The sequence below is a fragment of the Hippocampus bargibanti genome, linkage group LG04 (assembly GCF_051943395.1).
Source record: "Hippocampus bargibanti isolate YZ-2025 linkage group LG04, ASM5194339v1, whole genome shotgun sequence".
Classification (NCBI taxonomy): Eukaryota; Metazoa; Chordata; class Actinopteri; order Syngnathiformes; family Syngnathidae; genus Hippocampus; species Hippocampus bargibanti.
In genome coordinates, this window is record NC_142737.1 from 14,442,085 (window position 1) to 14,466,857 (window position 24,773).

Below are 24,773 nucleotides of genomic sequence, written 5' to 3' on the forward strand. Positions count from 1 at the left end.
TATGTTTGATGCATTTTTTTATATGATAATTCAAAACTTTTTCTGCACTCGCATTTACCACAGAACGGTTATCTCTCGTTTTTTTGTTTTGTTTTTTCAATAATTGTTTTTTTTTTCAATAAATGCTCATTATGAAGTACAACCGATTGAAGTGCTCTTCTCTCTGCATCAAATCAAAACTGTCCCTATGCTAAAGGTGCGATCCAGTCTAAATGACTTTTTCCTGCTTTGATGTATTGCTGACATGCTATCAAGCAAACAGCTTGGAACAATTACTGAATGAAAAAAAACCTCAATCTTCTCTTTGCTTGAGCCTCAAGTAAGGTTCCCATTGCTGACACGTAGCCACACATGGTCCAAACTCTTCTGAAAATGTTATATAGTTACAGTGACGGTGAAATATATGACGACAGAAATGCTGTATCTTCTTTGTGTGAAATGGCATGAATGAGATCAGTGCGTCGGCCAAAACACTTAATAATAATAATACATTTTATTTATAAGCACCTTTCAAAACCCTCAAGGGCCCTTTACTTGATTTTAGTTAATTTTAGTAGACCCTATCTGATATATTAGCTTCACAATATTGTTATTAGTTAGCTTGTAGGTAGAAGTGGTTTAGATTTGGCACTCTAAAGTGACCTTGAGAGTTTTGAAATGCGCTTATAAATCAAATGTATTATTATTATTATTAGCAATACATTACACACAAAGTTATTTTACTATTTTATTTCACCCATGTAGCATGTATAAATTAAAAACATTTGAAACAGTCGCAGCTAATCCAGTGCGGTTTTACGCCACTAGATGTCACTAAATTTGTCAGAAAATGCGGTAGCTGGTTGGAGTGGGCGATGAATGCTGTTTTTTGTTTGTTTGCAACTCTACTTGAGAAACTATTTTTGACCAAACAACTTTTGGAGAAATTTATTTTTAACATTTTGTCCTGGTAATGGCACAGAATAGAGGTAGAATAATTTAAGAATTTATTTTTGTTGCGCTAAATGACGGTCACTTCATGCACGGACATACGGTACCCCACCGAGAGTGTGGACAACTTTGGACATGGAACATTTCGTCAATTTTTTATCATCAAAGCAGCATACTAGGAAATGTAAATGTGGCGTTATCTATTAAAATCTTAGTTAATATCTCTCAACACACTGTATTACTTTCCAACAGTGAAATCAAATCAGCAAATTTCTCGTCATTTGAGATAATTTTAACACAAAAAAAATATCTTTTTAATTTTTTTGGAGGGGGGACAACAATCACATAAAAATATATACAAATGAAATGATTTACTTATGTATTAGTTTTTGTGTGAACTATGATTTATTCTAAACTCTATATCATGTGTATACAGAGCCAAAATTGGTAACATTGAATCTGATCCACATTGCTCGCAACCTAAATTTCATTTTTGGAAATGCATTCACGACTCCAGATGTCATTTGTATTTATAGTCAAATTTGAACACTTGGCATGTGAGGCCACTCATTGATATCAGATAGGGGGAAAATGTTTAATCATTGGTGGCCCGGAATCTGTCGATCTCTTTTAATCAGGACCGAATAATACTATGGTCACTGCAGGTTCTGCTGGACACATTTATACCAACTCGCCTTGCGCGCCTCCGTCTTCTTCCTTCCTCGGCTTTTCCCAGACGGGGAGAGCGTTCGTCAACTGGACGCCCATCCCGCTGATCTGCGGGAGCCCTATGGGGAATTACTATGGCAACGGCGGCTGGTGAAGACAGGGAGACGCCAGCAGGCCCACGTGGTTGTCATGGTGCTAATTCTGGAGGTGGTGGGAGGTGCCAGAAGCCGCGCCCGCCTTTCCCATGGTTCCCTAACTCGCCGTTCTGCATGTAGCGAGAGAGAGAGAGAGAGAGAGAGGGGGGGGGGGGGGTGGAGCGAGGGAGGGAAGGACACAGGGAGAGAAAAAGAGAGGGAACGAGAGAAGACAGAGACAGAAAGAGAGAGAGAGAAAGAGTGAAAAGATGGAGAGAAAAAGAGGGAGAGAAAGAGAGAGTGAGAGAGGGGAGAGACACAGGGCGACAGAGAAAGAGAGAGAAGTGGGAGGGATTTAGAGAGAGTGAAAGAGATATCGAGAGAATGAAAGAGGGAGAGAAAAGAGAGGGAGAGAGATGATGGAGAGAGACGATGGAGAAAGAGATGGGGGAGTGGGAGAGAGAGAGAAAGAGAGAGAGGGAAAGAGACAGAGAAAAGAGATGGAGAGGGAGGGAGAGAGAGAGAGAGAGAGAGAGAGAAAGTGGGAGGCAGGGGGAGACACGAAGGAAGAGAGAAAGAAAGAGAGGGAGGGATGGAGAGGGAGGGAGAGAGAGAGAGAGAGAGAGAGAAAAAGTGGGAGGCAGGGGGAGACACGAAGGAAGAGAAAGAAAGAAAGAAAGAGAGGGAGGGAGAGAGAGTGAAAGAGGGAGAGAGAGACTATACTGTCACACTGCCGCAATGGTCATAGGGAAGTGTGACACACACACACACACACACACACACACACACACACACACACACACACACACACACACACACACACGCACAAGCATACACACATACACGCACACACACGTACACTACACGCGTACACACGTACACTCGCACACACATTATTTCTCACGCTCCATTTGAGTATCATCAGAGGTGTGTACTCATTTTATTCATACCAATAACTTCTTCTTTAACTCCTCATTCTGGGCAGAACACAAACACAATCAGGAAATTGAAGTTAGTTCAAACCACAGTCCCATTCCAGCCACTGCTACATTGCATGCTAATTTAGCAGTTTCATCATTCCATGTCCTGAGAGAGAGAAAGAGAGAGAAGGAGAGAGAGAAAAGAGATAGAAAGAGGGAGAGAGAAAGAGAGAAAGTGGGAGGCAGAGGGAGGAAGGAAGAGAAAGAAAGAAAGAGAGGGAGGGAGATAGGGAGAGAGAGAGACGATACTGTCACACTGCCGCAATGGTCATGCGGAAGTGTGACATATGGCACGCACACACACACACACACACACACACACACACACACACACACACACACACACACACACACACACACACACACACACACACACACACACACACACACGCATACACGCATACACGCATACGCATACACGCACACGTACACGCACACACGTACACGCGTACACGTGTACACGCACACACGCACACGCACCCACACATTATTTCTCACGCTCCATTTGAGTATCATCAGAGGTGTGTCCTCATTTTATTCATACCAGTAACTTTCCTCATTCTGGGCACAGCACAAACACAATCAGGAAATTGAATTTAGTTCAAACCACAGTCCCATTCCAGCCACTGCTACATTGCATGCTAATTTAGCAGTTTCATCATTCCATGTCCTGTGCATGATTTTTTTTTAATATGATATGGTTGGGAAGAAGCCCGTAGAATAACCAGTGGAAGTGTGATGTTTGGCTCTCTTGCCAGTGGCTCACCAAGCATGACCTGCAACCAATAATAATAATAGTCATAATACATTACATTTTAAGCGCCTTTCAAAGCTCTCACGGACACTTAACAGTCACAGACAAGCATAGGTACTATAATAAATAAAATATAATCACAAATAGAATGCAATAAATAAAATACAATTCTAAATAGAAACAAGAGAGAGAGCTACACAGAAAATGCTATTTTAAATAGGTGGGTTTTGAAATGGGACTAAAAGGTGGGAAGACAATCGATGTTACGAATGTTGGGAGGAAGTGAGTTCCAAAGTTTGCCAAAAAATAACATTTAGTTTATGCACTTATTAGCTCATAGACGCAAATAAAATCCAGTCAAATCAGCGACAGCAAACAGTTTGGTGCACTTTGGGGTGAAAATGAGGTCTCGGTGCTTGAATAGAATTCCACAATAAATAAAAAAATAAATAAATAAACAGACAGTCAGACAAATAAATAAATAAATACTGTAAGTAGGTATACCAGTAAGTAAATAAATAAATAAATAAGCTAAATACCTAACTAATTATAAATATAAATACACAGACAGATGGACAGACTCAATAAATAAGTGAATAAGTAAATACATAAGTAAACAAAAAATACATAAATAAATATAAATATAATTATAACTAAATAAACACACAGTCAGACAAATAAATAAATAAATAGACAGACAGACAAATAAGTGAGTAAGTAAACAGACAGTCAGACAAAAAAAATAAATAAATACTGTAAATAAATATACCAGTAAATAAATAAATAAGCAAAAATACCTAACTAAATATGAATATAAATACACAGACAGATGGACAGACTCAATAAATACGTGAATAAGTAAATACATAAGTAAACAAAAAATACATAAATATAATTATAATTAAATAAACACACAGTCAGACAAAGAAAGAAATAAATAAATAGACAGACAGACAAATAAATAAGTAAGTGAGTAAGTAAACAGTCAGACAAATAAATAAATAAATAAATACTGCAAATAAGTACACCAGTAAATAAATAAATAAATAAATAAATAAGCAAAAATACCTTATTAAATATAAATATAAATACACAGACAGATGGACAGACTCAATAAATAAGTGAATAAGTAAATAAGTAAACCAAAAATACATAAATAAATATAATTATAACTAAATAAACACACAGTCAGACAAACAAATAAATAAATAAATAAATAAATGAAAATTTAAAAGCGGAAAAATGTATTTTTAAAAGAATATCAGCACTTGTCACGGATCTGCACCAGATCAACGTGATTTCACGTGTAAAATAGCAGGAGGGAGAGTTTCACTCAGCACAGTTAGCCGAGACTACCTGCTCAGTTTACTCCGTGAATGAGACCCTCCAACGGCCTTCAATAAATCGTGAGAGTGAGTTTGTGGGTATGAGCTGCGGCCGACAAAATGAATTGTCATTTCTGAAGCCACGATTACCTTGAGTGTATACTCGAGCTTGATCAGGGAGCAGTTGAAGAAGGTCGGGTAGAGATGTGGAGGAAGACGGAGAATATTGCTGATGGTGCGACTACTGCAAGCTGAAACAGATTCTCCTGTACCGAAGAGGATCTCATTCTTGTGTTCAATAGCCTTTGATTGGGCGACAAACATTTGCTTCTCACACAGGAAGAATTTGGGTGTCAATGTGCGATTTGAGCCATTGATGACTTCAACCCACACTGGCATCGTTTCATCTATGAGCAGTGAAAAATGTATGTCAAGTAATTCATAGTCACATCCAACATTGATGTGGCACGGCCGCTGTAATGCCTTCACCTTGCATCAACCCCATTTTCTCCGAAGTAACCCTCAAGGTAACCTTTCCAGAGCCATGAAATGAAATTTTGGTTGCGCATTGCCGTTCCTATAGCAACAATGATACAAAGTCAGGGAAAAAAAAACATCCCGGATGGAAACATTCTATGGATTCATTGAACCAATTGCATACTTGAAGTCCGATGATCAACATTTCTGATTTGGAAGCAAATGGGAACTCGGACTTGGTCAGAAATGGAAACTCAATTTTGCTTTTGTGGATGCTCCAGATGGACAGAGTCAATTGTGCTTGTAAACCGTATGCGATTCGACCCCATTTCCCATCATACGATGAAGGCATTTCTCTGAAAAGAAATTAGCATGAGCGGGGTGGTAATTTATGAACAGAAGTTTTGGAACATCTAGACAGGCGACTCACCCCCCACCACCCTTGGGATTGTGACGTCTACACAATTGTATATTTTATTTCAGACATTTCTTTTCATAGACAAGTGCAGAAGTCACTTTAATTTCTGAATACATTGTCCGCCATTAAAACGGAACTATATTGCCTAACACAAATATTAACTGATTCACTGACATTCCAGAATTTATAATAATTATTCGGGAAATGAAAAGCATGATGTGGAGCGCCGTTTTTCTTGCGGGGGGGAAATCAAGCTCCGGTCAGACCTCTGGCAATGTTTTTCCCTCCCTCAAGGGGGCACCATTTGCTTTGTGTACAGCCACCCCAACTTCAAGTTCAGATAACTCCAAACCCATATAACTTGCGAATTAACTATTTTCAACTCCCCAGACCTATATAACATAGTACTTAACTGATGAAAGAAGAGTGTCTAAGGTTTCTTACACTGCATTGAATGTTTATGCAGTCTTAAGACGACATATTCTACGGGTCCCTCAATATGAGTGAAAATGACAAAAACCCTGGCACTGGAGTGGACACATTTTTGCAAATCATCAATGAGTTAATATAGTCATGGCCTAATTTCTCCCTCAGGCGCTCTCTGTAAATCATTTGGCTAATAGTCATTGAGGTTTGTTTTTGTCAAATAAAATAATTAAGATTCAAAAAGTACTCATAAATGTAATCCAAGTTCCGAGAATCAAATGTCTGATTTAAGAGGTGCACTCCAATACTTGTTTTGTCCACATAGTGGGGATGAAGAGTACATACTCACATGCTTGGAATCTCAAAGGTAAAAGGATACACATTTTTCCCTTGATGAATCATTTCAGATCCTTGTCGGGAAGAAAGCGGAAGTCAAAGAGGATTTGGCACAATCAGCAATGGTGCTGAGGAATTCGAGATTGTCATGAATTTCACATTAAGAACAGTAACAAAAACATTTGAATAAACATATGGCCCTGGTCAATAAAAAGGTTCCTTCAGACATCATCTATATGATGATGATATATAGGGCCAGAGTTACCAGCACAACTTTAGTTCACTGACGAAGCTCTTCGGATAAGGAGCGAAACATCCGACACCTTCTAAGAAGGACAGATGACGGCTGAAGAAACCTTTTCATTGAAGGACCATTCCTGTACGACTGAGAGCCTACATAGACGATTTGGTCATGGTGTGAATACATACTTTAGGGCCAAATGTAAGTAGCATTTAATACATGTTTGTAAAGAAAAAAAAAACAAACCATCTCCTTTATTTTTATCCTGAAGAATAATCTGTTCCAAATAGAAATATTTCTCCGCATCTTTGTTGGTGACTGTCTTCTGTCCGTCTCGCTCAAACCATTTGACCTTAGCCTTTCCTTTCGCGCTGACCGTCAAAGAATTTGCTTTGATCTCTTTGCTGGTCACTACGGTCACTCTTCCAGAGAGGACGTCTCCGGGAGAGAAAGTTCCTATTTCATTCACTTTATTGTATTCCACAGAGAAAAGCTTGATCGACATGATGAAGTCCCATTTCTCACACTTCTTTTCAAGGAGAAGAAGAAAGCAGGATTGTATCGGCATGCAATCCCGTCAAGCAGCCGACCTCTAAAAAAACGGGACTTGTATCTGTGTCACAAGTGCTCACATGATCAAACCCGGAGGTGTCACATTCACACAGGTAAACCGAGCTGCAGCCTCCATCCAACCATTCTCACAAGGGTCACGGGGTGCTGGAGCCTATCCCCAGTCATCTTCGGGCAGTAAGATGGGGACACCCTGAACCGGTTGTCAGCCAATCGCAGGGCACAGACATACGAACGACCCTTTTCAATCAACTTGCCATGCGTGTTTTCGGAATGCGGAAGAAGACCCACACAGTCATGCATGTAGATTCCACACAAGGATGTCCAAGCTAGGATTGAACCCATGACCTTTGCAAACATGTTAAGTCTCACGATTTGGTCACGACACTCCCAATTTTAACCACAATGCTCACGACTCACGATTAGAGAGCCACATCTCCCAGTTTAAAAAAAAAAGTAATTTTTTCCCCCTTTGTCGCTCTCATTTTTCACCCTTTTGTAACAATGCCATTCACCCCGATTTGGAAAGTGACCGAACTACGAATAGCCTCAATTGGCGTCATTTTCCGCCAGCGCTCGAAAAATGAGAATTGAGAATAGCTCGTCTCACAGTGCATGTGATCTCATACGTTCGAGAACTGCAGACGAATAAACATGACGCATAGTAACAGTGAGAGTCCAAAGCGTCCTGCGAAAAAAATAAGTAGTATATATAAACACTGAAAGCATTTTTGTGTTTTATTTACTTCTATTTTACACTTTTGTGACGCTCACGTTATTTTAACACCCACCACATATTTGCGAGTACGTACAGCTAATCTCCCCATTTATGATTTCTGATACTTGGATTGGATTGGATTTATCTTTATTCGTTTCACAGTGGAGAAATGTACTTTTTACAGCAGCAACGTTATGAAAGGAAGACGAATGGAAAGAAATAAGTGGAAAAACAAAATACAGGAGCTGGCAGCCACACTCGCAGCGCCATCTTGAAGTCAAAAGAACAAGAAACTAAATAACAATAAGGAAAAGACACAGACAGTCATTCAATCTTAAGCACTTTCTGTACCCTCTTTGTAACATGAAGTAGTTCTCGATAAAAGAGGAGAGGATCAAAGCGTCATTTTCACCAGTGGATCAGGGATATCATGGTGGAATTACCATGTCTGCCTTTGCACTGTGAGGTCAACCCACAAACCACTAGATCCGCCCAAATGCAAGCTCAATTCTGCGAATTACAATGAAATACAACGCAAATTAAGCCTGAAGGTGGAATTTCCTTTAGTTTGATGTGCGCAACATCGCAGCTGTATCTACCACTCTTGTCTCCTCACCCTGAACAATATATTGCGGTCACTGTCGATAATGAGTTGTGTGTGTGTGTATCTGGTAAACTGTCTAAAAGCAATGAAATATGTAATTTTATATTAACATACTTCATTTAAAAGGTAAAAAAAAATCTCAGATATAAATATAATATGCAACATATACACACGTAAACATAAATATACTGTACATATCTACATACAGCCATTTTGTTGCAATTGCTTTGCTTGTACTGTACATCCACTGAATGAAATCCTTTACAAAAGATTGCTAAGAAATCGCAAAGGATACAATATGCTTGAATTAAATCTGTTTACATGATATCCAAAAAAATAAGCATTCTTGTGGAATAGCTTCCCATTTTCATGAGATCAGTAGTTCATAGGGGTGTCCATAGATCGGGGTTTCGGTGGTGTGTTTTTAGCACTCTGTATTTTCATGTTTGGATATAGATTATCTCCCAAAGTGATTGCCTTCAGCAACTTTTGATGTTGTTTGGCGGAATACAGACTGGCGGGTTGTACAACTATTGGCAAGTTGAGATAAGTAGAGCTTGAGCCAATCATATCCAAACAGACCTGGAGAAAATACACACAAATAAAAGATGAAACATCATTTTTTTCATACAAAATGTCCAGTTCAATCAAAGATGGTGATATTGGGTCATGAAACAAACAAAATAGTGCTGTGTAACAAAAAATATAGATTTTTTTAACTTATTCACTGCCAGACGACACTGTAAAAATGTGTCCACTCCAGTGCCAGGGTTTTTGTCATTTTCACTGAAATTGCAGGACCCACAGAAGATTGAGTTTTAGGACTACATAAACATTCAATGCAGCGTAAGGAACATAACCAACTCTTCTATCATCAGTTAATTATCGGTACTACATTATATAAGTCTGGAGTTATCTGAGCTTGAAATAGAGGCGGCTGTACAAAAGGCAAATGCTGCCCCCTCGTGGGACAGAAAACATTGCCAGAGGTCTGACCAACGCTTTATCTGCACCCCCCGCAAGACAAAACAAAACTAAAAAAAAATCGGGAATGGCGCTCCACTTCATGCTTTTCAATTCCCGAATAAATTCGGGAATGGCAGTGAATGAGTTAACTATTTTCCCTTTGAGCTTTCCATAAGCACAAATTTCTTGTTTACTTGTTGAAGCGTTGAATGGGGGAGGTTGGCGGGAGAACAGTTGTAGGAAGATAGCATTGAATACGGTTTCCACAAAACAGGGTCTGAGTAAGTACTCACACTTGTAAGGCATACTCCAATCTTTAGTCGCCAATCGGGATTCATGCTCGATGAAGGTTTTTTTTTAACAACAAACAGGCCTCTTCATATATATTGCCCGGTCTGGCTTACCGTCAATATGTACTGAAGTTCGATGGGTGAACCCATCGCGATAGTGGGTGGTATTCCCCTTGGGAGGGTGATCACATCGATTACAGTCCCTTTGCTGTGGGCACCAAGAAGCTTGGCTTTTTTCTTCACAATCGGAAACACTCCAGTGATCCTCCTGCCATGGGAAATCCGACTTTGCTTCCTGTACAATATGTACTTGAGCGAGACTGAACAAGGTGACGGGTTAATGATGTCCACAATGACTTGGACTCCTTCACCTACAGGATGAGAGAGAGGTTAGTTTGGGATTCCAAAATGAGTGCAATTTCACTGAACAAGAACAATTAGTGAACATTCAAATTACAGTAGACAGATGTAGACACTAAGAATGATTGAAATTGGATTTTTTTTTATTTAATGGGTGAAACTTTCATACTCATAAAACCGTACATGTAATTTTGGCAGATTTCATGACTACTAGGTTTGTTATCGAACCAAACCACACAGCGCCACGGTGGCTGGCGGACTAGTTTTCCACACGCCCTTTGAGTGCAGATGTGGTTTGCTATTGAGTGGAGTACTTTTGCTATTGTGGGACCGAAAAAGACCCCACCACAGACTAGTCTTAAGCCGAAGAGGACACAAAAGAAAATTACGGTCGAGCAGAAAAGGAGATCATAGAAAAACACGAACAAGGTGTGCGTTTGTGTGACTTCGCGTCCCAGTACCAGTATGCTAAGTCCACCATTGCTACGTGTGGCTAAGGGTGTTTCTGTGTTATCTAAGCAACAGTCTCCGGCAATAGAAGTGTTTGAAAACTTCTGTTGATTTGGATTAACGAAAAGCAGCCAGCAGGGGACATTGTGAGTGAGGGTATTATCACCGAGAAAGCACGGCAACTTCACTCGGATATCATCAAGAGGCAACTACATCAACGACCATCACAAAGGTAAATAAAACGACTTTATTTTAGAGTAGTTTATTTCTTTAATTACAATCCAATAGCACATTTATTATACATATATATATATATATATATATATATATATATATATATATATATATATATATATATATATATATATATATATATATATATATATATATATACATATATATATATATGACACAGACCTTGATGTGGCAGCCCCGGGCTGCCACATCAGAGGAAGAGGTTCAACCAGAGATTGGGAGGCAAGCCCCAATGAATGATGAGATTTGGAAGCCAGCCCCAATGAATGAAATGCTGAGCGAAGCAGCAACTGACCTGAGAGATAAGGTCATGGCAAGAATGAAAACTGGGCAACTATGAAACCGATTACAACGGCTATGTGAAGTACCACCTGAAAGTCTCATGGAAACTGTGAATGCAGCACTGAGAATGATCCCGACCGGAACGATCACGGAAACCAATGTACCACCGAACCATAGCAGAAGTGGCTGATCTCAAGAAGTCCTATCAGTGGCTAGAGAGGGCTGGCCTAAAGGACAGCACAGAGGCACTCATCCTGGCTGCCCAAGAGCAGACCCTGAACACCAGAGCCATAGAGGCAGGGATATACCACACCAGACAAGACCCAAGGTGTAGGTTGTGCAAAGAGGCACCTGAGACAATCCAACACATAACTGCAGGGTGTAAGATGCTGGCAGGGAAAGCCTACATGGAGCGCCATAACCAGGTGGCTGGCATAGTCTACCGAAACATCTGTGCGGAGTATGGACTGGAAACCCCATGGTCAAAATGGGAAACACCTCCCAAGGTGGTGGAGAATGACCGAGCAAAAATCGTGTGGGACTTCCAGATACAGACTGACAAGATGGTAATGGCCAACCAACCAGATATCGTGGTCATAGATAAAGGGGAAAGGAAAGCCGTTGTCGTGGATGTAGCGGTCCCAAGTGATGGAAACATCAGAAAGAAGGAACATGAGAAAATCGAGAAATACCAAGGGCTCAGAGAGGAGCTGGAGAGAGCCTGGAAGGTAAAGGTGACAGTCGTGCCTGTGGTGGTCGGAGCACTTGGGGCAGTGACCCCCAAACTCGACGAGTGGTTGCAACAGATCCCGGGAACAACATCAGATATCTCGGTCCAGAAAAGTGCAGTGCTGGGATCAGCACGGATACTGTGCAGAACCCTCAAGCTTCCTGGCCTCTGGTAGAGGACCCGAGCTAAAATGGGGGACAGACACCACCCATGAGGGGTGAGACGAGGATTTTATATATATATATACATATATATATATATATATATATATATATATATATATATATATATATATATAACAACATCAGATATCTCGGTCCAGAAAAGTGCAGTGCTGGGATCAGCACGGATACTGTGCAGAACCCTCAAGCTTCCTGGCCTCTGGTAGAGGACCCGAGCTAAAATGGGGGACAGACACCACCCATGAGGGGTGAGACGAGGATTTTATATATATATATATATATATATATATAGGATTTTATATATATAAATCCTACGAGGATTTTATATATATATATATATATATAGGATTTTATATATATAAAATCCTATATATATATATATATAAAATCCTCGTCTCACCCCTCATGGGTGGTGTCTGTCCCCCATTTTAGCTCGGGTCCTCTACCAGAGGCCAGGAAGCTTGAGGGTTCTGCACAGTATCCGTGCTGATCCCAGCACTGCACTTTTCTGGACCGAGATATCTGATGTTGTTATATATATATATATATATATATATATATATATATATATATATATATATATATATATATATATATATATATATATATAAAATCCTCGTCTCACCCCTCATGGGTGGTGTCTGTCCCCCATTTTAGCTCGGGTCCTCTACCAGAGGCCAGGAAGCTTGAGGGTTCTGCACAGTATCCGTGCTGATCCCAGCACTGCACTTTTCTGGACCGAGATATCTGATGTTGTTCCCGGCTAAAGTCTCGTTATATCGATATTCAAGGGAGTCTGAAAAAATATCGATATAACCGGGACTATCGATATATCCGACCCTGTTTGCATGTAATTTTCTCCGTGCGTGCATAGAAATAGTATCGATATAACCGGGACTATCGATATATCCGATATCGATATAACGAGACTTTACTGTATATATATATATATATATATATATATATATATATATATATATATATATATATATATATATATGACCCTTAATTGTATAATTGTTTCATAATATATTTCTCATGTATTATGAAAAATGAAACCTATCAAGAGCAAGTATTGTGCATATACTGTATGTTGTCCCAATTTGAAATTTCTGATCATACATCAGGTTAAGAATTGGGTTACCCTAATGTGTCGACCTAGCAGCAACATTCTGGGCCCCTCCATCATTTAAGGTGCCCATCCTGCAGTAGAAATAGAACATTTAGTGCCATTGTTTTGGGCAATTGTGTGATTAATTAGTACCTATTGCCACACACACACACACACACACACACACACACACACACACACACACACACACACGCACACACACAAGCGCGCACACGGTGCTCAACCATGCACATGCGAGCTTATGCATGCACGAGGACATTTTTTTGGTTGGGGAGGGTCATCCCCGATGCACTGATTGTGAAGGCATTACCTGGCTTGTAGACCTTCTTTTCAGTGGAAACAACAAATGTTCCTGTTTCAGAGCCAAGGCATTCTACTAATGTCTTCATCCAAGTGCACCGGGGTACCTAAAAACAAATTCAAACAAGTGTTCCAACACAGTTTTACAATTTTGTGCTCTTCATTTGTTATGAGGAAAACTATTCAAAAATGTCACCATAAATGGGGCGATGTCCACATCTTTGTTTGGATGGAACCAGATTTCATTTTCCACAATTCCTTCTACATTCATTGTGTGTTTGAGATATGGATCTGTGAAAACATTACTTATAAGTTACGCATATCGGTGCAACCTCAAAATAACATGCTAAAGCGACTGAAAAAAGAACAACATTGGAAAAACATGTTTACATTTTAGAATGGAGATAAATATATATTACCTTTTATAACAAAACATTGTTGTCTTGGTCTCTTGTAAATCATCTTCATGTTCCTTTCAAGCAAATGAGTAAATGAGTACGACTCACAACCCCACGAGTGTAAACCTGTTTAACAATGTGGTGTGGAATGTAATCCATTGTCAAATGGTGGAAGGATGTTTTTTTCCCCACTAGACTACAGTGGAAAATTTTGTGAAAGGTGGAGACTTTGAAGTCATGATAATTTCCATAAATGTTTTAAAATATAGTAACACGCGTACACACACATATACTGTACATACACGTGATATGATTTTCATGGACATTTTTTTTCGCTTTGCTTGCCTTTACAGTGGATTACATTGAGTTTTGTAAGCAAACAAAATGTTACAACAAAGCCTGCAACTTTTCATTAGAGGAGATGAGAGTACAAATTTGTTGGTGGGAAGAAAGGACAGCTTGAGAAGTAACACGATCAGCAAGGAATATGACCAGTACGGCACAATTGTAAAATGACTGTTTCGTATTTCTTTTAATTCAAAATTATTTTGTAAAGACAGGTCAACATATTCTTTGACTTTTGTGAAGGTGTTATTATTAATTGTTTGCACACAAATATATACACCACTGGAAGGCATGAAAAAAAACAGTGGTGTGGAATTAACTTTTTTATTTTATTATTATTTTTTGGGTGATCTGTAAGCGTGTATGTGAATGAGCTGTTCTGCACTTCAGTCCACTCATAACAAACCAGTACAACAATACCTCATTTGGACAAAGCTCCAGCATGTCAAAGCTAAATGGCATTAGCGTCTGCTAATGACGTTACAATAATTGTCTACTTGCAGTTAGGTTGTTGTTGTTGTTGCATTCATGGGGGGAAATGTCATGGACCACCTACGTGCGCTTACTTTAAATGGTTTCATTTGCTATTGTGGTTTTGCCTAAGGCAAGGTAGACTTGTTTTTTTTAAAATATATTTTGCAGATTAGTACAACAGAAAACCAAGTTAACAAATTCATTGACATCCCCAAATTTGTTCGGGAATTGAAAATATCACGTCGAGCACCATTCCCAAATTTGTTCGAGTTTTGGTTTTTCTGGTGGGGGTGCCGATAAAGCGCTGGTCAGACCTATGGCAATGTTTTTCCCTTCCACAGCATTTCCCCCTTTTTCCATGTTAGCACTTTGTTACAGCTATACAAACCATTATGTATGTACATTAAGTATTCAATCACAATGAATTCTGTCAAACGGAAATTCTTTAATCCGGAAAAAAAAAAATTATGTATTATCTTTATTTACCACTAAATGATAGGAAAGATCAATTCCCTACAATGGAATTTACGATATCCGGAACACAGAATTACAATCCATGCAAAATTGTATAATTTCTTGCTGGATATACTGAAAAAAAGTTTTCCGTTCCACCATTTTTCTTGCCGGAGACGTAGTTCGGCCACCTGCACAGAGGACGATGGGAAATCCCCAAGTTATCCACATTAGCTTGCTTTCGGAATCACATGTTGTTTAGTGTAGTGCAGCAGTTGTATTAGGTAATTGTCGTCAACAAGTCCTGTAATCATAGCATCCAAATGTAACAGAGTCATTATGAGCGTAGAAGAAGAGTGACGTGTTTTAAATTGAGCGAAGAAGGATTAAAGTGAATTAGGCAAAAATAGGCAAAACTCAAGTGTACGACACGATAGAAACGAAGTAAACATTACACAACAGTACAACGCGGGCCAGTTGATGGCGACACTTAAGTTACTGGCGCCTCGAAAGACAAAATATACGGAGTGAATGACATCATGATAATGCCGCCGACGAAATACTTTCAAAACTGCTCCTGTATGCACAAGATTCACCCGATGTTCTTGATCAGCGGGACAGTTACTTGCAACTGGCAACAAAGCTTTACGAACAACCCAACAAACATCCTGATTAAGAAAACATGTTTACAATTTTACAAAGAAGTAAACTGCTTTCAAATTGTATTCTTTTTTTTTTCAAAATGTACTGAATTATGTTTACGCACAATATGTTTGGCTGTCTTAAAACTTGTTTTCTTATCTATGTTGATAACATTATATAGTTATTTATATATTTATACAGCACACGCATAACACCATACATTTATTTACACATTATATGACGCACACACATTACAAATTCCCACATAAGGAAATTCTGCTATAAGGAAAATGTTGGTACCGCAAATGCGATTCCTTATTAGAGAATACTTATTGTATTGCATTGTATTTTGGACAGCTGCCCTCAATTCAAGCTAATATAACTCCAGACGCATATAATTCAGGAATTTACTTTTTTTCTGATGAAAGAAGAGCCCAAGGTTTCTTACACTGCATTGAATGTTTCTGCAATCATAAAACTCAATATTTTATGGATCCTGCAATTTGAGTGAAAATGACAAAAACCCTGGCACTGGAGTTGGCACATTTTTGCACATCTGGCAGTGACCTCTGATAAACATCACTTACTTGAATGCACTGTAAATATTTAATTCTAGACCTCTGGGTATTTTTTGATAACAACACTATTCAGACAATGTATGTTATAATGGCAACCGTGATCTGTTTTAAATGATGCAAAACATTTGCTGCATCATTTGTCTCCTTTGAGTGAGCTTGCAGCGTTGGCAGGAATTTTGGACCTGATTTTCTCAGTACAGTGACACCTCAACTTACGAACTTAATTGGTTCCCAGACAGAGTGTGTAAGGCGAAAAGTGTGTATCTCAAAAGAAAATTCCCATAGGAAACCATTAAAATGGGAATAATCCGTTTCCGGGTTTCCATAAAATATACTTTTCAACTAAATAAGCCTTAAAACTACACACAACATACCTTATACTATGTATAATAAATGTGCTATTGTATTGTAATGAAAGAAATACACTGCATTGTATCATAAAGTCACTTTATTTACATTTGTGATGGTCATTTATGGCTTGATGGAATGGCGTTGGAGGTCGAAGGTCAAAGGGAATTGCTGTTTGGAAAGAGAAAGAAATAAGAAATAAACTGTGCTGTAAAATAAAGTTTTATTTACCTTTTTGATGGTCGTTGACAGCTTATGGAAGGAGAATCACCTTCCATAAGGACTGTTGGTAATTTAACCTCTGGTGCTGTTCGGTCGTGTGCTTCCGCCGAAGATCACTCCGCAGGCGTGGTGGGTGTGTATTATGAAAATAGTGCTTATTATAAGGTTTAATTTTCATAAATTTGACGTTTGTAAGACAAAAAGTTTGTAAATTGAGGTGTTTGTAAGTTGAGGTCTCACTGTACCAGTAAACTAAGCAATTTACAATCATGATGTAAAATAGTAAAAAAAAAATAATAATAATAATACAGACATAATAATATAATAATATAATAATAATAGAAAGAATGATACTTTATTATTTGAAAGCACTTTTCATCATACTTAAAGACACTTTGCAAGAGCATAAAAAGCAGAATAAAGTAGCATCATTATCACCTTGAATTTGATGGTAATTTCTAAAAAAAAAAGCCCTTTTCCCTATTTAATATCTCTGCAGGTTATAATTTATTTCTGCCATTTATTGTCAACCTCCATATTTGTCAGAATTAGCCAAGGAGGAAGAGGGGTGGGGGTACACAATGTGCGCTCCATATGGTGGAGGGAGATCCGAAGGTTGGGGTGATTGGCTCCAACTCTGTTGGTTTAAACCCCTGAATTCTTCAAATCCATAGGCAGCAGCACTTGGATGTTGTTTTATCGATGGAGTCTCAAAGGCAGGCAGGACAACGATTGGAAGTTTGATTTCAGGGTCGGTTGCATATTTGACATCCAGGTAGATCTGTGGAAACTGTTGGTTAGTTTCTGAAATTGGTTTTAGTCCTCCTGCTTCTTCCCCCAAGCCATTAACTCTTTGAACTCTTACAACAGTAGCCAAAATGGAACTGTATAGTGCCACTTAGCAGTTTTTTTTTGACAACGATACTAGTGCAGCGTGTTCTACCGGAAACAAATTCCTTGTGTGTTCTACATACTTGGCAATAAAGATGATTCTGATTCTGATTCTGATTCTGTTACGTTGCTGTGTTTCTTTTTCTGCCACTCTTTTCATGAGGAACGACTGTATCAAATGGAATAAACCTCAAAAAGTGCGATCGAATCTTCGTCTTACCTTCAGCCTGTATTCCAACTTGATGATGGAGGAGTTGAGAATGGAGGGAGGCACATTCCCGGGGATTGTGATCATCGTCTCCATTATCTCTTTGCTACGGGCATTAATACTCTCAAGTTTATCCTTCACAATAACTCGTGTATGAACTCTTCGGTGACCTTGAGCAAAGAAACTTTGCTTTTCGTAAAATTCAATTTTGGGCTTTAAATCACGGGATGATTGGTTATGAATATCAACTTTGACATGGAGAGCTTCACCTGCAAGGAAACACAAAATGACATGTAGTTGCAACATTGGGGAAGTAAACGAAGGGCAACTATCAACTTGTCTATTCTGCACTGTAAGGAGCAGCGAAAAGCATTTTCCATCCATCCATCCATCCATCTTCTGCCGCTTATCCGGGGTCGGGTCGCGGGGGCAGCAGCTTCAGTAGGGAAGCCCAGACTTCCCTCTCCCCAGCCACTTCTTCCAGCTCGTCCTGGCGGATCCCGAGGCGTTCCCATGCCAGCTGGGAGACATAGTCTCTCCAGCGTGTTCTGGGTCGTCCCCGGGGTCTCCTGCCAGTGGGACATGCCCGGAACACCTCGCGAGGGAGACGTCCCGGGGGCATCCTAATCAGATGCCCGAGCCACCTCATCTGGCTCCTCTCGATGTGGAGGAGAAGCGGCTCGACTTTGAGCCCCTCCCGGATGACCGAGCTTCTCACTCTATCTCTAAGGGAGAGCCCGGACACCCGACGGAGAAAGCTCATTTCGGCCGCTTGCATCCGGGATCTCGTTCTTTCGGACACAACCCATAGCTCGTGACCATAGATGAGGGTTGGGACGTAGATCGACCGGTAGATTGAGAGCTTTGCTTTTTGGCTCAGCTCCTTCTTCACCACGACAGATCGGTACAAAGTCCGCATCACGGCAGACGCCGCACCGATCCGCCTGTCGACCTCTCAATCCCTTTCACCCTCACTCGTGAACAAGACACCCAGATACTTAAACTCCTCCACTTGAGGCAAAATCTCCTCCCCGACCCGGAGAGGGCACTCCACCCTTTTCCGACTGAGAACCATTGTCTCAGATTTGGAGGTGCTGATTCTCATCCCAGCGGCTTCACATTCGGCTGCGAAACGCTCCAGCGAGAGTTGGAGAGTTCCACTTGAAGGCCCCAACAGTACAACATCATCTGCAAAAAGCAGAGATGCTATACTGAGGCTACCAAAACGGACACCTTCAACGCTTCGGCTGCGCCTAGAAATTCTGTCCATAAAGGTTATGAACAGAATCGGTGACAAAGGGCAGCCTTGGCGGAGCCCAACCCTCACTGGAAACGATTCCGACTTACTGCCGGCAATGCGAACCAGACTCTGACATCGGTCATATAGGGACCGAACGGCCCGTATCAGCCGCTCCTGTACCCCATACTCCCGAAGTACCCTCCACAGAACTCCACGAGGGACACGGTCAAACGCTTTCTCCAAGTCTACAAAACACATGTAGAGTGGTTGGGCGAATTCCCATGCGCCCTCGAGGACCCTGCTAAGGGTGTAGAGCTGGTCCACTGTTCCGCGGCTGGGACGAAAACCACACTGTTCCTCCTCAATCTGAGGCTCGACTTTCCGACGGACCCGCCCCTCTAGGACCCCTGAATAGACCTTTCCAGGGAGGCTGAGGAGTGTGATCCCTCTGTAGTTGGAACACACCCTCCGGTCCCCCTTCTTAAAAAGGGGGACCACCACCCCGGTCTGCCAATCCAGAGGCACTCTCCCCGATGACCACGCAATGTTGCAGAGGCGTGTCAGCCAGGACAGCCCCACAACATCCAGAGCCTTTAGGAACCCCGGTCGGATCTCATCCACCCCCGGGGCCTTGCCACCGAGGAGCTTTTTAACCACCTCGGTGACTTCAGTCACAAGGATCGGAGGGCCCACCTCGGAGTCCCCAGACACTGCTTCCTCCAAGGAAGGCGTGTTGGTGGAGTTGAGGAGGTCTTCGAAGTACTCTGCCCACCGGTTCACGACGTCTCGAGTCGAAGTCAGCAGCGCCCCACCCTCACTGTACACAGTGTTAGTGGTGCACTGCTTTCCCCTCCCGAGACGCCGGATGGTGGACCAGAATTTCCTCGAAGCGGTCCGGAAGTCGGCTTCCATGGCCTCACCGAACTCTTCCCATGCCCGTGTTTTTGCCTCGGCGACCACAGAGGCTGCATTCCGCTTGGCTAGTCGATACGTGTCAGCTGTCTCAGGAGTCCCACAGGCTATATAAGCCCGGTAGGACTCCTTCTTCAGCTTTACGGCATCCCTTACTACTGGTGTCCACCAGCGAGTACGGGGATTGCCTCCACGACAAGCACCAACCACCTTACGGCCGCAACTCTGATTTGCCGCCTCAGCAAGGGAGGTACGGAACATGGTCCATTCGGACTCAATGTCCCCCACCTCCCCCGGGACATGTGTATAGTTCTGCCGGAGGTGGGAGTTGAAACTCCTTCTGACAGGGGATTCTGCCAGACGTTCCCAACAAACCCTCACAACACGTTTGGGTCTTCCAGGTCGGACTGGCATCTTCCCCCACCAACGGAGCCTACTCACCACCAGGTGGTGATCAGTTGACAGCTCCGCAAATCCGATGATACAACTATAAAGTCAATCATCGAACTGCGACCAAGGGTGTCCTGGTGCCACGTGCACATATGGATACCCTTATGTTTGAATAAAGTGTTTGTTATAGACAATCCGTGTTGAGCACAGAAGTCTAATAACAAGACACCACTCCTGTTCTGATCGGGGGGGCCATTCCTCCCAATCACGCCCTTCCAGGTCCCACTGTCATTGCCCACATGAGCATTGAAATCGCCCAGCAGAACAAGGGAGTCCCCAGGGGGAGCGCTCTCCAGCACACCCCCTAAGGTCTCCAAAAAGGATGGGTACACTGAACTGCTGTTTGGTGCATATGCACAGACAACAGTCAGAACCCGTCCCCCCACCTGAAGGCGGAGGGAAGCAACCCTTTCGTCTACTGGGGTGAATCCCAATGTACAGGCGGCGAGTCGGGGGGCAATAAGTATGCCGACACCTGCTCTACGCCTCTCACCGTGGGCAACTCCAGAGTGGAAGAGAGTCCAACCCCTCTCGAGAGGGCTGGTACCGGAACCCAGGCTGTGTGTGGAGGCAAGCCCAACTATGTCTAGTCGGAACTTTTCAACCTCGTGCACCAGCTCAGGCTCCTTCCCTGTAAGAGAGGTGACATTCCACGTCCCCAGAGTTAGCTTCTGCAGTCGAGGGTCGGACCGCCAGGGTCCCCGCCTTTGGCTGCTGCCCAGCTCACATTGCACCCGACCCCTCTGGCCCCTCCCATGGGTGGTGAGCCCTTGAGAAGGGGGACCCACGTTTCCTCTTCGGGCTGAGCCCGACCGGGCCCCATGGGTGTAGGCCCGGCCACCAGGCGCTCGCCAACGAGCCCCATCTCCAGGCCTGGCTCCAGAGAGAGGCCCCGGTGACCCGCGTCCGGGCAAGGGAAAACTAGGTCCATTTGACTTTCTCATCATACGGGGTCTTCTGAGTCGTACTTTGTCTGGTCCCTCACCCAGGACCTGTTTGCCATGGGTGACCCTACCAGGGGCATGAAGCCCCAGACAACCTAGCTCCTAGGATCATTGGGATACACAAACCCCTCCACCACGGTAAGGTGACGACTCATGGAGGGGGAAAAGCATTTTATTTTCTCAAAAGCCAACAATGTGCCTTATAATCCAATGTGAGTAATATAAATGGACAGAAACGCTGTACATTCTCCATGTGAAAGTCCAAGACGGTGCCGTCAGCAAGTGCTCTCATGAGCCTTGCTTTTTTTTTTTTTTTTTTTTTTTATTGTTTGTGTGTTTTTGTTGGTCACTTTGTGTTGTTTTGCGTCATGTGGAATGGATATGGATGGTTTTTCAGCATTTTTGGCCACAACATTCATCAAGGAGGAGACTGTACTGAACAGCACCGTTTTTGATGAGGAGGAAGGTCGGGGCCATTTGAATGTCATCGCAGGACAGCTTTGGGGCGATTGTGCTTTTTTTGTGCCTGTAATGGGCAGCATTTTCACAACTCCGCTTTGTTCAGCGGAAAGGTCGGTGCTGTTGGACAGTCTGGGGCTGGATGGATGCATGGCTTGAGGAGAAGAAAGGAACGTCAGCGCAGAGCGCCGATGCGTTTGTGAAACTGTCACGGCTTGGAATTAAAGTGGATTTACGTGAGATAGGGGATGTGAGACATTCTGTTTTTGTCAATGGATGCTACAGATTCATGTTTGCTTTCAACATTTATCTTGTAGCACATTTCACCGTGACGTCCCTGGTGAAAATGATGCTTTGATCCTCTCCTCCTTCATCTAGAACTGCCTCATACAACAAAGAGGGTGCAGAAAGTGCTTAAGATTGAATGACTGTCTTTGTGTTGTCATATCTTTTTTTTTTGTTCTTTTGACTGCAAAATGGCGCCGCGAGAATGGCTGCCTTTCTAGCAGCTCCTGTATTTTGTTTTTCTACTTCTTCCTTTCGTCTTCCTTCCATAACTTTACTGCTGTGAAATGTACATTTTGTGGGTGTAATAGCTAATAATAAACGCTAATAAAAGCTAATCCAATTCAATCCATTGAGTTGTTTTCCTCTTACGATGCCATCCAGTGGTGATTAGCAGGAACCAAACAGACAACCACTTTCTGAGATCTGCGCAGCCATTATGAAACGAAGATAATACCAAAAGCTTAGTTAACCACTAACTAAACAAAGGAAGGAAGACAAGCTAGAGATTTAATGATAGCCTCTGTGCCTTTTTTGTTGAATCAATTGTTTTCAGAACTTTTTTTGTCTGTTATATATTTGTTTATAGATTTCTATTTATGTTTCATGTTCGTTTTTGTGACCAAGTATCATTGTTACTGCTGCATCGGTCGTGAAAGCTCTACATAAATGAAGCTGTAATCAATTGTATTGTATTGTTTTTAGTGTGGCACCATCCAGTGGATGCGTATTGTAACTTCTATGCTATGTTCCTCATAATGCAGTGCCGCCCTATGCATGAAAACGGTTTTAAAATACGCCATTCGTTGTAAGTGTTCCTTATAATCCCTATCACTTAATAATTCAGAAAAATGCCATAGTTCATTTCCAGTGGATACGTTTACAATAATACGGTAAATTCAACAGGACAATTATCTCTGTCTTATTTTGTTAGATATAGGCAATCATTTATTGAAATTATAAACATGTTTCATCTGTAGTATTGTAAAAATATAATATGTATACAATATAAAAATACATGCTTACCTTGTTGGTATCCCATTTTCTTGGTGTAAACATCCATTCCAATGGTTCCAGAACCGAAGACTGAAAGTTTTTTATCAGTGCAATCATGCTGAGGTTCCTGAAAAAACAACAGCTCTGCTTCTTCAATATGCACAAACACAATAGTTATATAAACTGCAATGAATTTGTTCTCACCATAAGTCCAGCTATTTCCATATCCCCTTTGGAGACAAATGTAAAGTGGGCCTTTGCTGATTTTGTCAACTTCATTGATTGTTTCAGTTCCGCTTTAAGTTTATGAACGATTCTACCAGTCGAGGACTTAAATGACGATCCCATTTTACTGCAGTGCAAAGACATGGAAATTAGTTGTCCGGAAAGCAGATAAACTAAAGAATAATAATCAGACGACTAACCACATTATTTTACCCATTTGGGACTTTGAAGGAAAAGGGGAACACATGCCTTCCTTGGGCAATATATTCAGTTCCTGGGGGAGTGCAGCATACAGTATATATAACTTGTGCATTAATTACAAGACAATCACTAAAAAAAAGAAAAAAGTGATACATTACCCGCTCTCAAGATATGTTGCTTAATGTCATAATATTTCTCATCAGACCAATAGTAACGATTGTGTTGCCCGTGATGTTCAACCCATCGAACCTTTGCGCTTCCTTTCCCATTAAAGGTTAGCGATTGGATTGGCGTTTCTTTCGAGACCTCCACGATGATCCTTCCATTAATTGTGTCTCCGTTTGTGAAGATGTTTTGGCTGTTGATTGCGTCATATTCGATGGAGAAATTTTTGATTGTCATTTTATAGAAATAAATATAAATTATACTATTACACCCACAGAAAAATGAATTCAAATAAATAATACAAGAACAGAATACAGACGTGTCCGATAATCTAAGAAGAAACAGACTGTTTGGTTGAACTGACTATTACTACAACGAGTGGTGGTGCAGGCATAAAGTATAGAAAACCTGTTTTTCTTGTCTGTCACAATCAGAATAAGTACACATAATGTCCTTTAGGCAAAGCAAGTCATTTTTCCTCCACTCGAAAAAAATCATCGAAGCACGTGGATTACCTCAATGGTAAATTAAAGTGGTCAGAAAAAGAAAAATAATTCGTTTTTTAATAATGTACTTTTTAAAATAAATAATTGTCGATTATAAGCTGTTCATATGTAGGGAAAACCTGTTTTTCTCGTTTGAAAAAAAAAACAAAAAACAAGGTGGCACTTCCATCTATGCAAAACTCAGTCTCTACGATTCCAGAATCAAAGAATTGGATTTGATTAGCCTCTATTAGTCTCGCAGTGGGGACATTTTACATTTTACAGCAGCAAAGTGATGAAAGTCCGAGGAAAGGAAGAAGTAT

General features: G+C 41.3%; 3 protein-coding genes across 8 annotated transcripts; all 3 read right to left on the reverse strand.

The window, feature by feature from the left end:
- Nucleotides 1-3,323: 3,323 nt before the first annotated feature.
- LOC148899150 (arrestin domain-containing protein 3-like) lies at nt 3,324-7,246 on the reverse strand. Its single transcript, XM_088995482.1, has 6 exons — nt 6,937-7,246; nt 6,463-6,523; nt 5,454-5,625; nt 5,282-5,369; nt 4,943-5,199; nt 3,324-3,489 (listed from the first exon to the last, which is right to left on the reverse strand). The coding sequence occupies exons 1-6, from the start codon at nt 7,193-7,195 to the stop codon at nt 3,355-3,357; spliced, it is 972 nt and encodes a 323-aa protein (XP_088851608.1). The 5' UTR covers nt 7,196-7,246; the 3' UTR covers nt 3,324-3,354.
- Nucleotides 7,247-8,103: 857 nt separating this feature from the next.
- On the reverse strand, nt 8,104-14,082 carry LOC148899151 (arrestin domain-containing protein 3-like). 5 transcript variants are annotated; one of them, XM_088995485.1, is made up of 5 exons: nt 13,949-14,012; nt 13,726-13,790; nt 13,540-13,636; nt 9,953-10,209; nt 8,104-9,164 (listed from the first exon to the last, which is right to left on the reverse strand). In XM_088995485.1, exons 1-5 carry the CDS (start codon nt 13,995-13,997, stop codon nt 8,958-8,960), a joined length of 675 nt encoding a protein of 224 aa, XP_088851611.1. In that variant the 5' UTR covers nt 13,998-14,012; the 3' UTR covers nt 8,104-8,957. The 5 variants fall into 5 exon arrangements, 2 of the variants coding, with proteins under 2 accessions (XP_088851611.1, XP_088851609.1); XM_088995483.1 differs by having other exon boundaries at nt 13,726-13,820; nt 13,949-14,006; XR_016114854.1 differs by lacking the exons at nt 8,104-9,164; nt 13,726-13,790 and adding an exon at nt 13,242-13,300 and having other exon boundaries at nt 10,070-10,209; nt 13,949-14,082.
- Nucleotides 14,083-14,458: 376 nt separating this feature from the next.
- On the reverse strand, nt 14,459-24,368 carry LOC148899152 (arrestin domain-containing protein 3-like). 2 transcript variants are annotated; one of them, XM_088994213.1, is made up of 6 exons: nt 23,959-24,046; nt 23,800-23,873; nt 23,579-23,726; nt 23,405-23,501; nt 18,101-18,357; nt 14,459-17,770 (listed from the first exon to the last, which is right to left on the reverse strand). In XM_088994213.1, exons 2-6 carry the CDS (start codon nt 23,844-23,846, stop codon nt 17,516-17,518), a joined length of 804 nt encoding a protein of 267 aa, XP_088850339.1. In that variant the 5' UTR covers nt 23,847-23,873; nt 23,959-24,046; the 3' UTR covers nt 14,459-17,515. The 2 variants fall into 2 exon arrangements, with proteins under 2 accessions (XP_088850339.1, XP_088850338.1); XM_088994212.1 differs by having other exon boundaries at nt 14,463-17,770; nt 23,813-23,873; nt 23,959-24,368.
- Between the last annotated feature and the right edge of the window lie 405 nt (nt 24,369-24,773).

Coding starts and splice junctions, on each gene's coding strand:
- LOC148899150 (XM_088995482.1), bottom strand. CDS start 7,195: ATGTCGATCAAGCTTTTCTCTGTGGAATACAATAAAGTGAATGAAATA. Junction 5,626..6,462: donor ACCTTTGAGATTCCAAGCAT/GTGAGTATGTAC, acceptor ATTTCTTTTCAG/AGAAATGCCTTCATCGTATG. Junction 5,370..5,453: donor TGTTGATCATCGGACTTCAA/GTATGCAATTGG, acceptor TTGTTGCTATAG/GAACGGCAATGCGCAACCAA.
- LOC148899151 (XM_088995483.1), bottom strand. CDS start 13,997: ATGAAGATGATTTACAAGAGACCAAGACAACAATGTTTTGTTATAAAA. Junction 13,637..13,725: donor TGGACATCGCCCCATTTATG/GTGACATTTTTG, acceptor ATTTGTTTTTAG/GTACCCCGGTGCACTTGGAT. Junction 9,165..9,952: donor AACTTCAGTACATATTGACG/GTAAGCCAGACC, acceptor TATTTTCTCCAG/GTCTGTTTGGATATGATTGG.
- LOC148899152 (XM_088994212.1), bottom strand. CDS start 24,202: ATGACAATCAAAAATTTCTCCATCGAATATGACGCAATCAACAGCCAA. Junction 23,874..23,958: donor GCAACATATCTTGAGAGCGG/GTAATGTATCAC, acceptor GCACTCCCCCAG/GAACTGAATATATTGCCCAA. Junction 23,502..23,578: donor TGGAAATAGCTGGACTTATG/GTGAGAACAAAT, acceptor TTGTTTTTTCAG/GAACCTCAGCATGATTGCAC.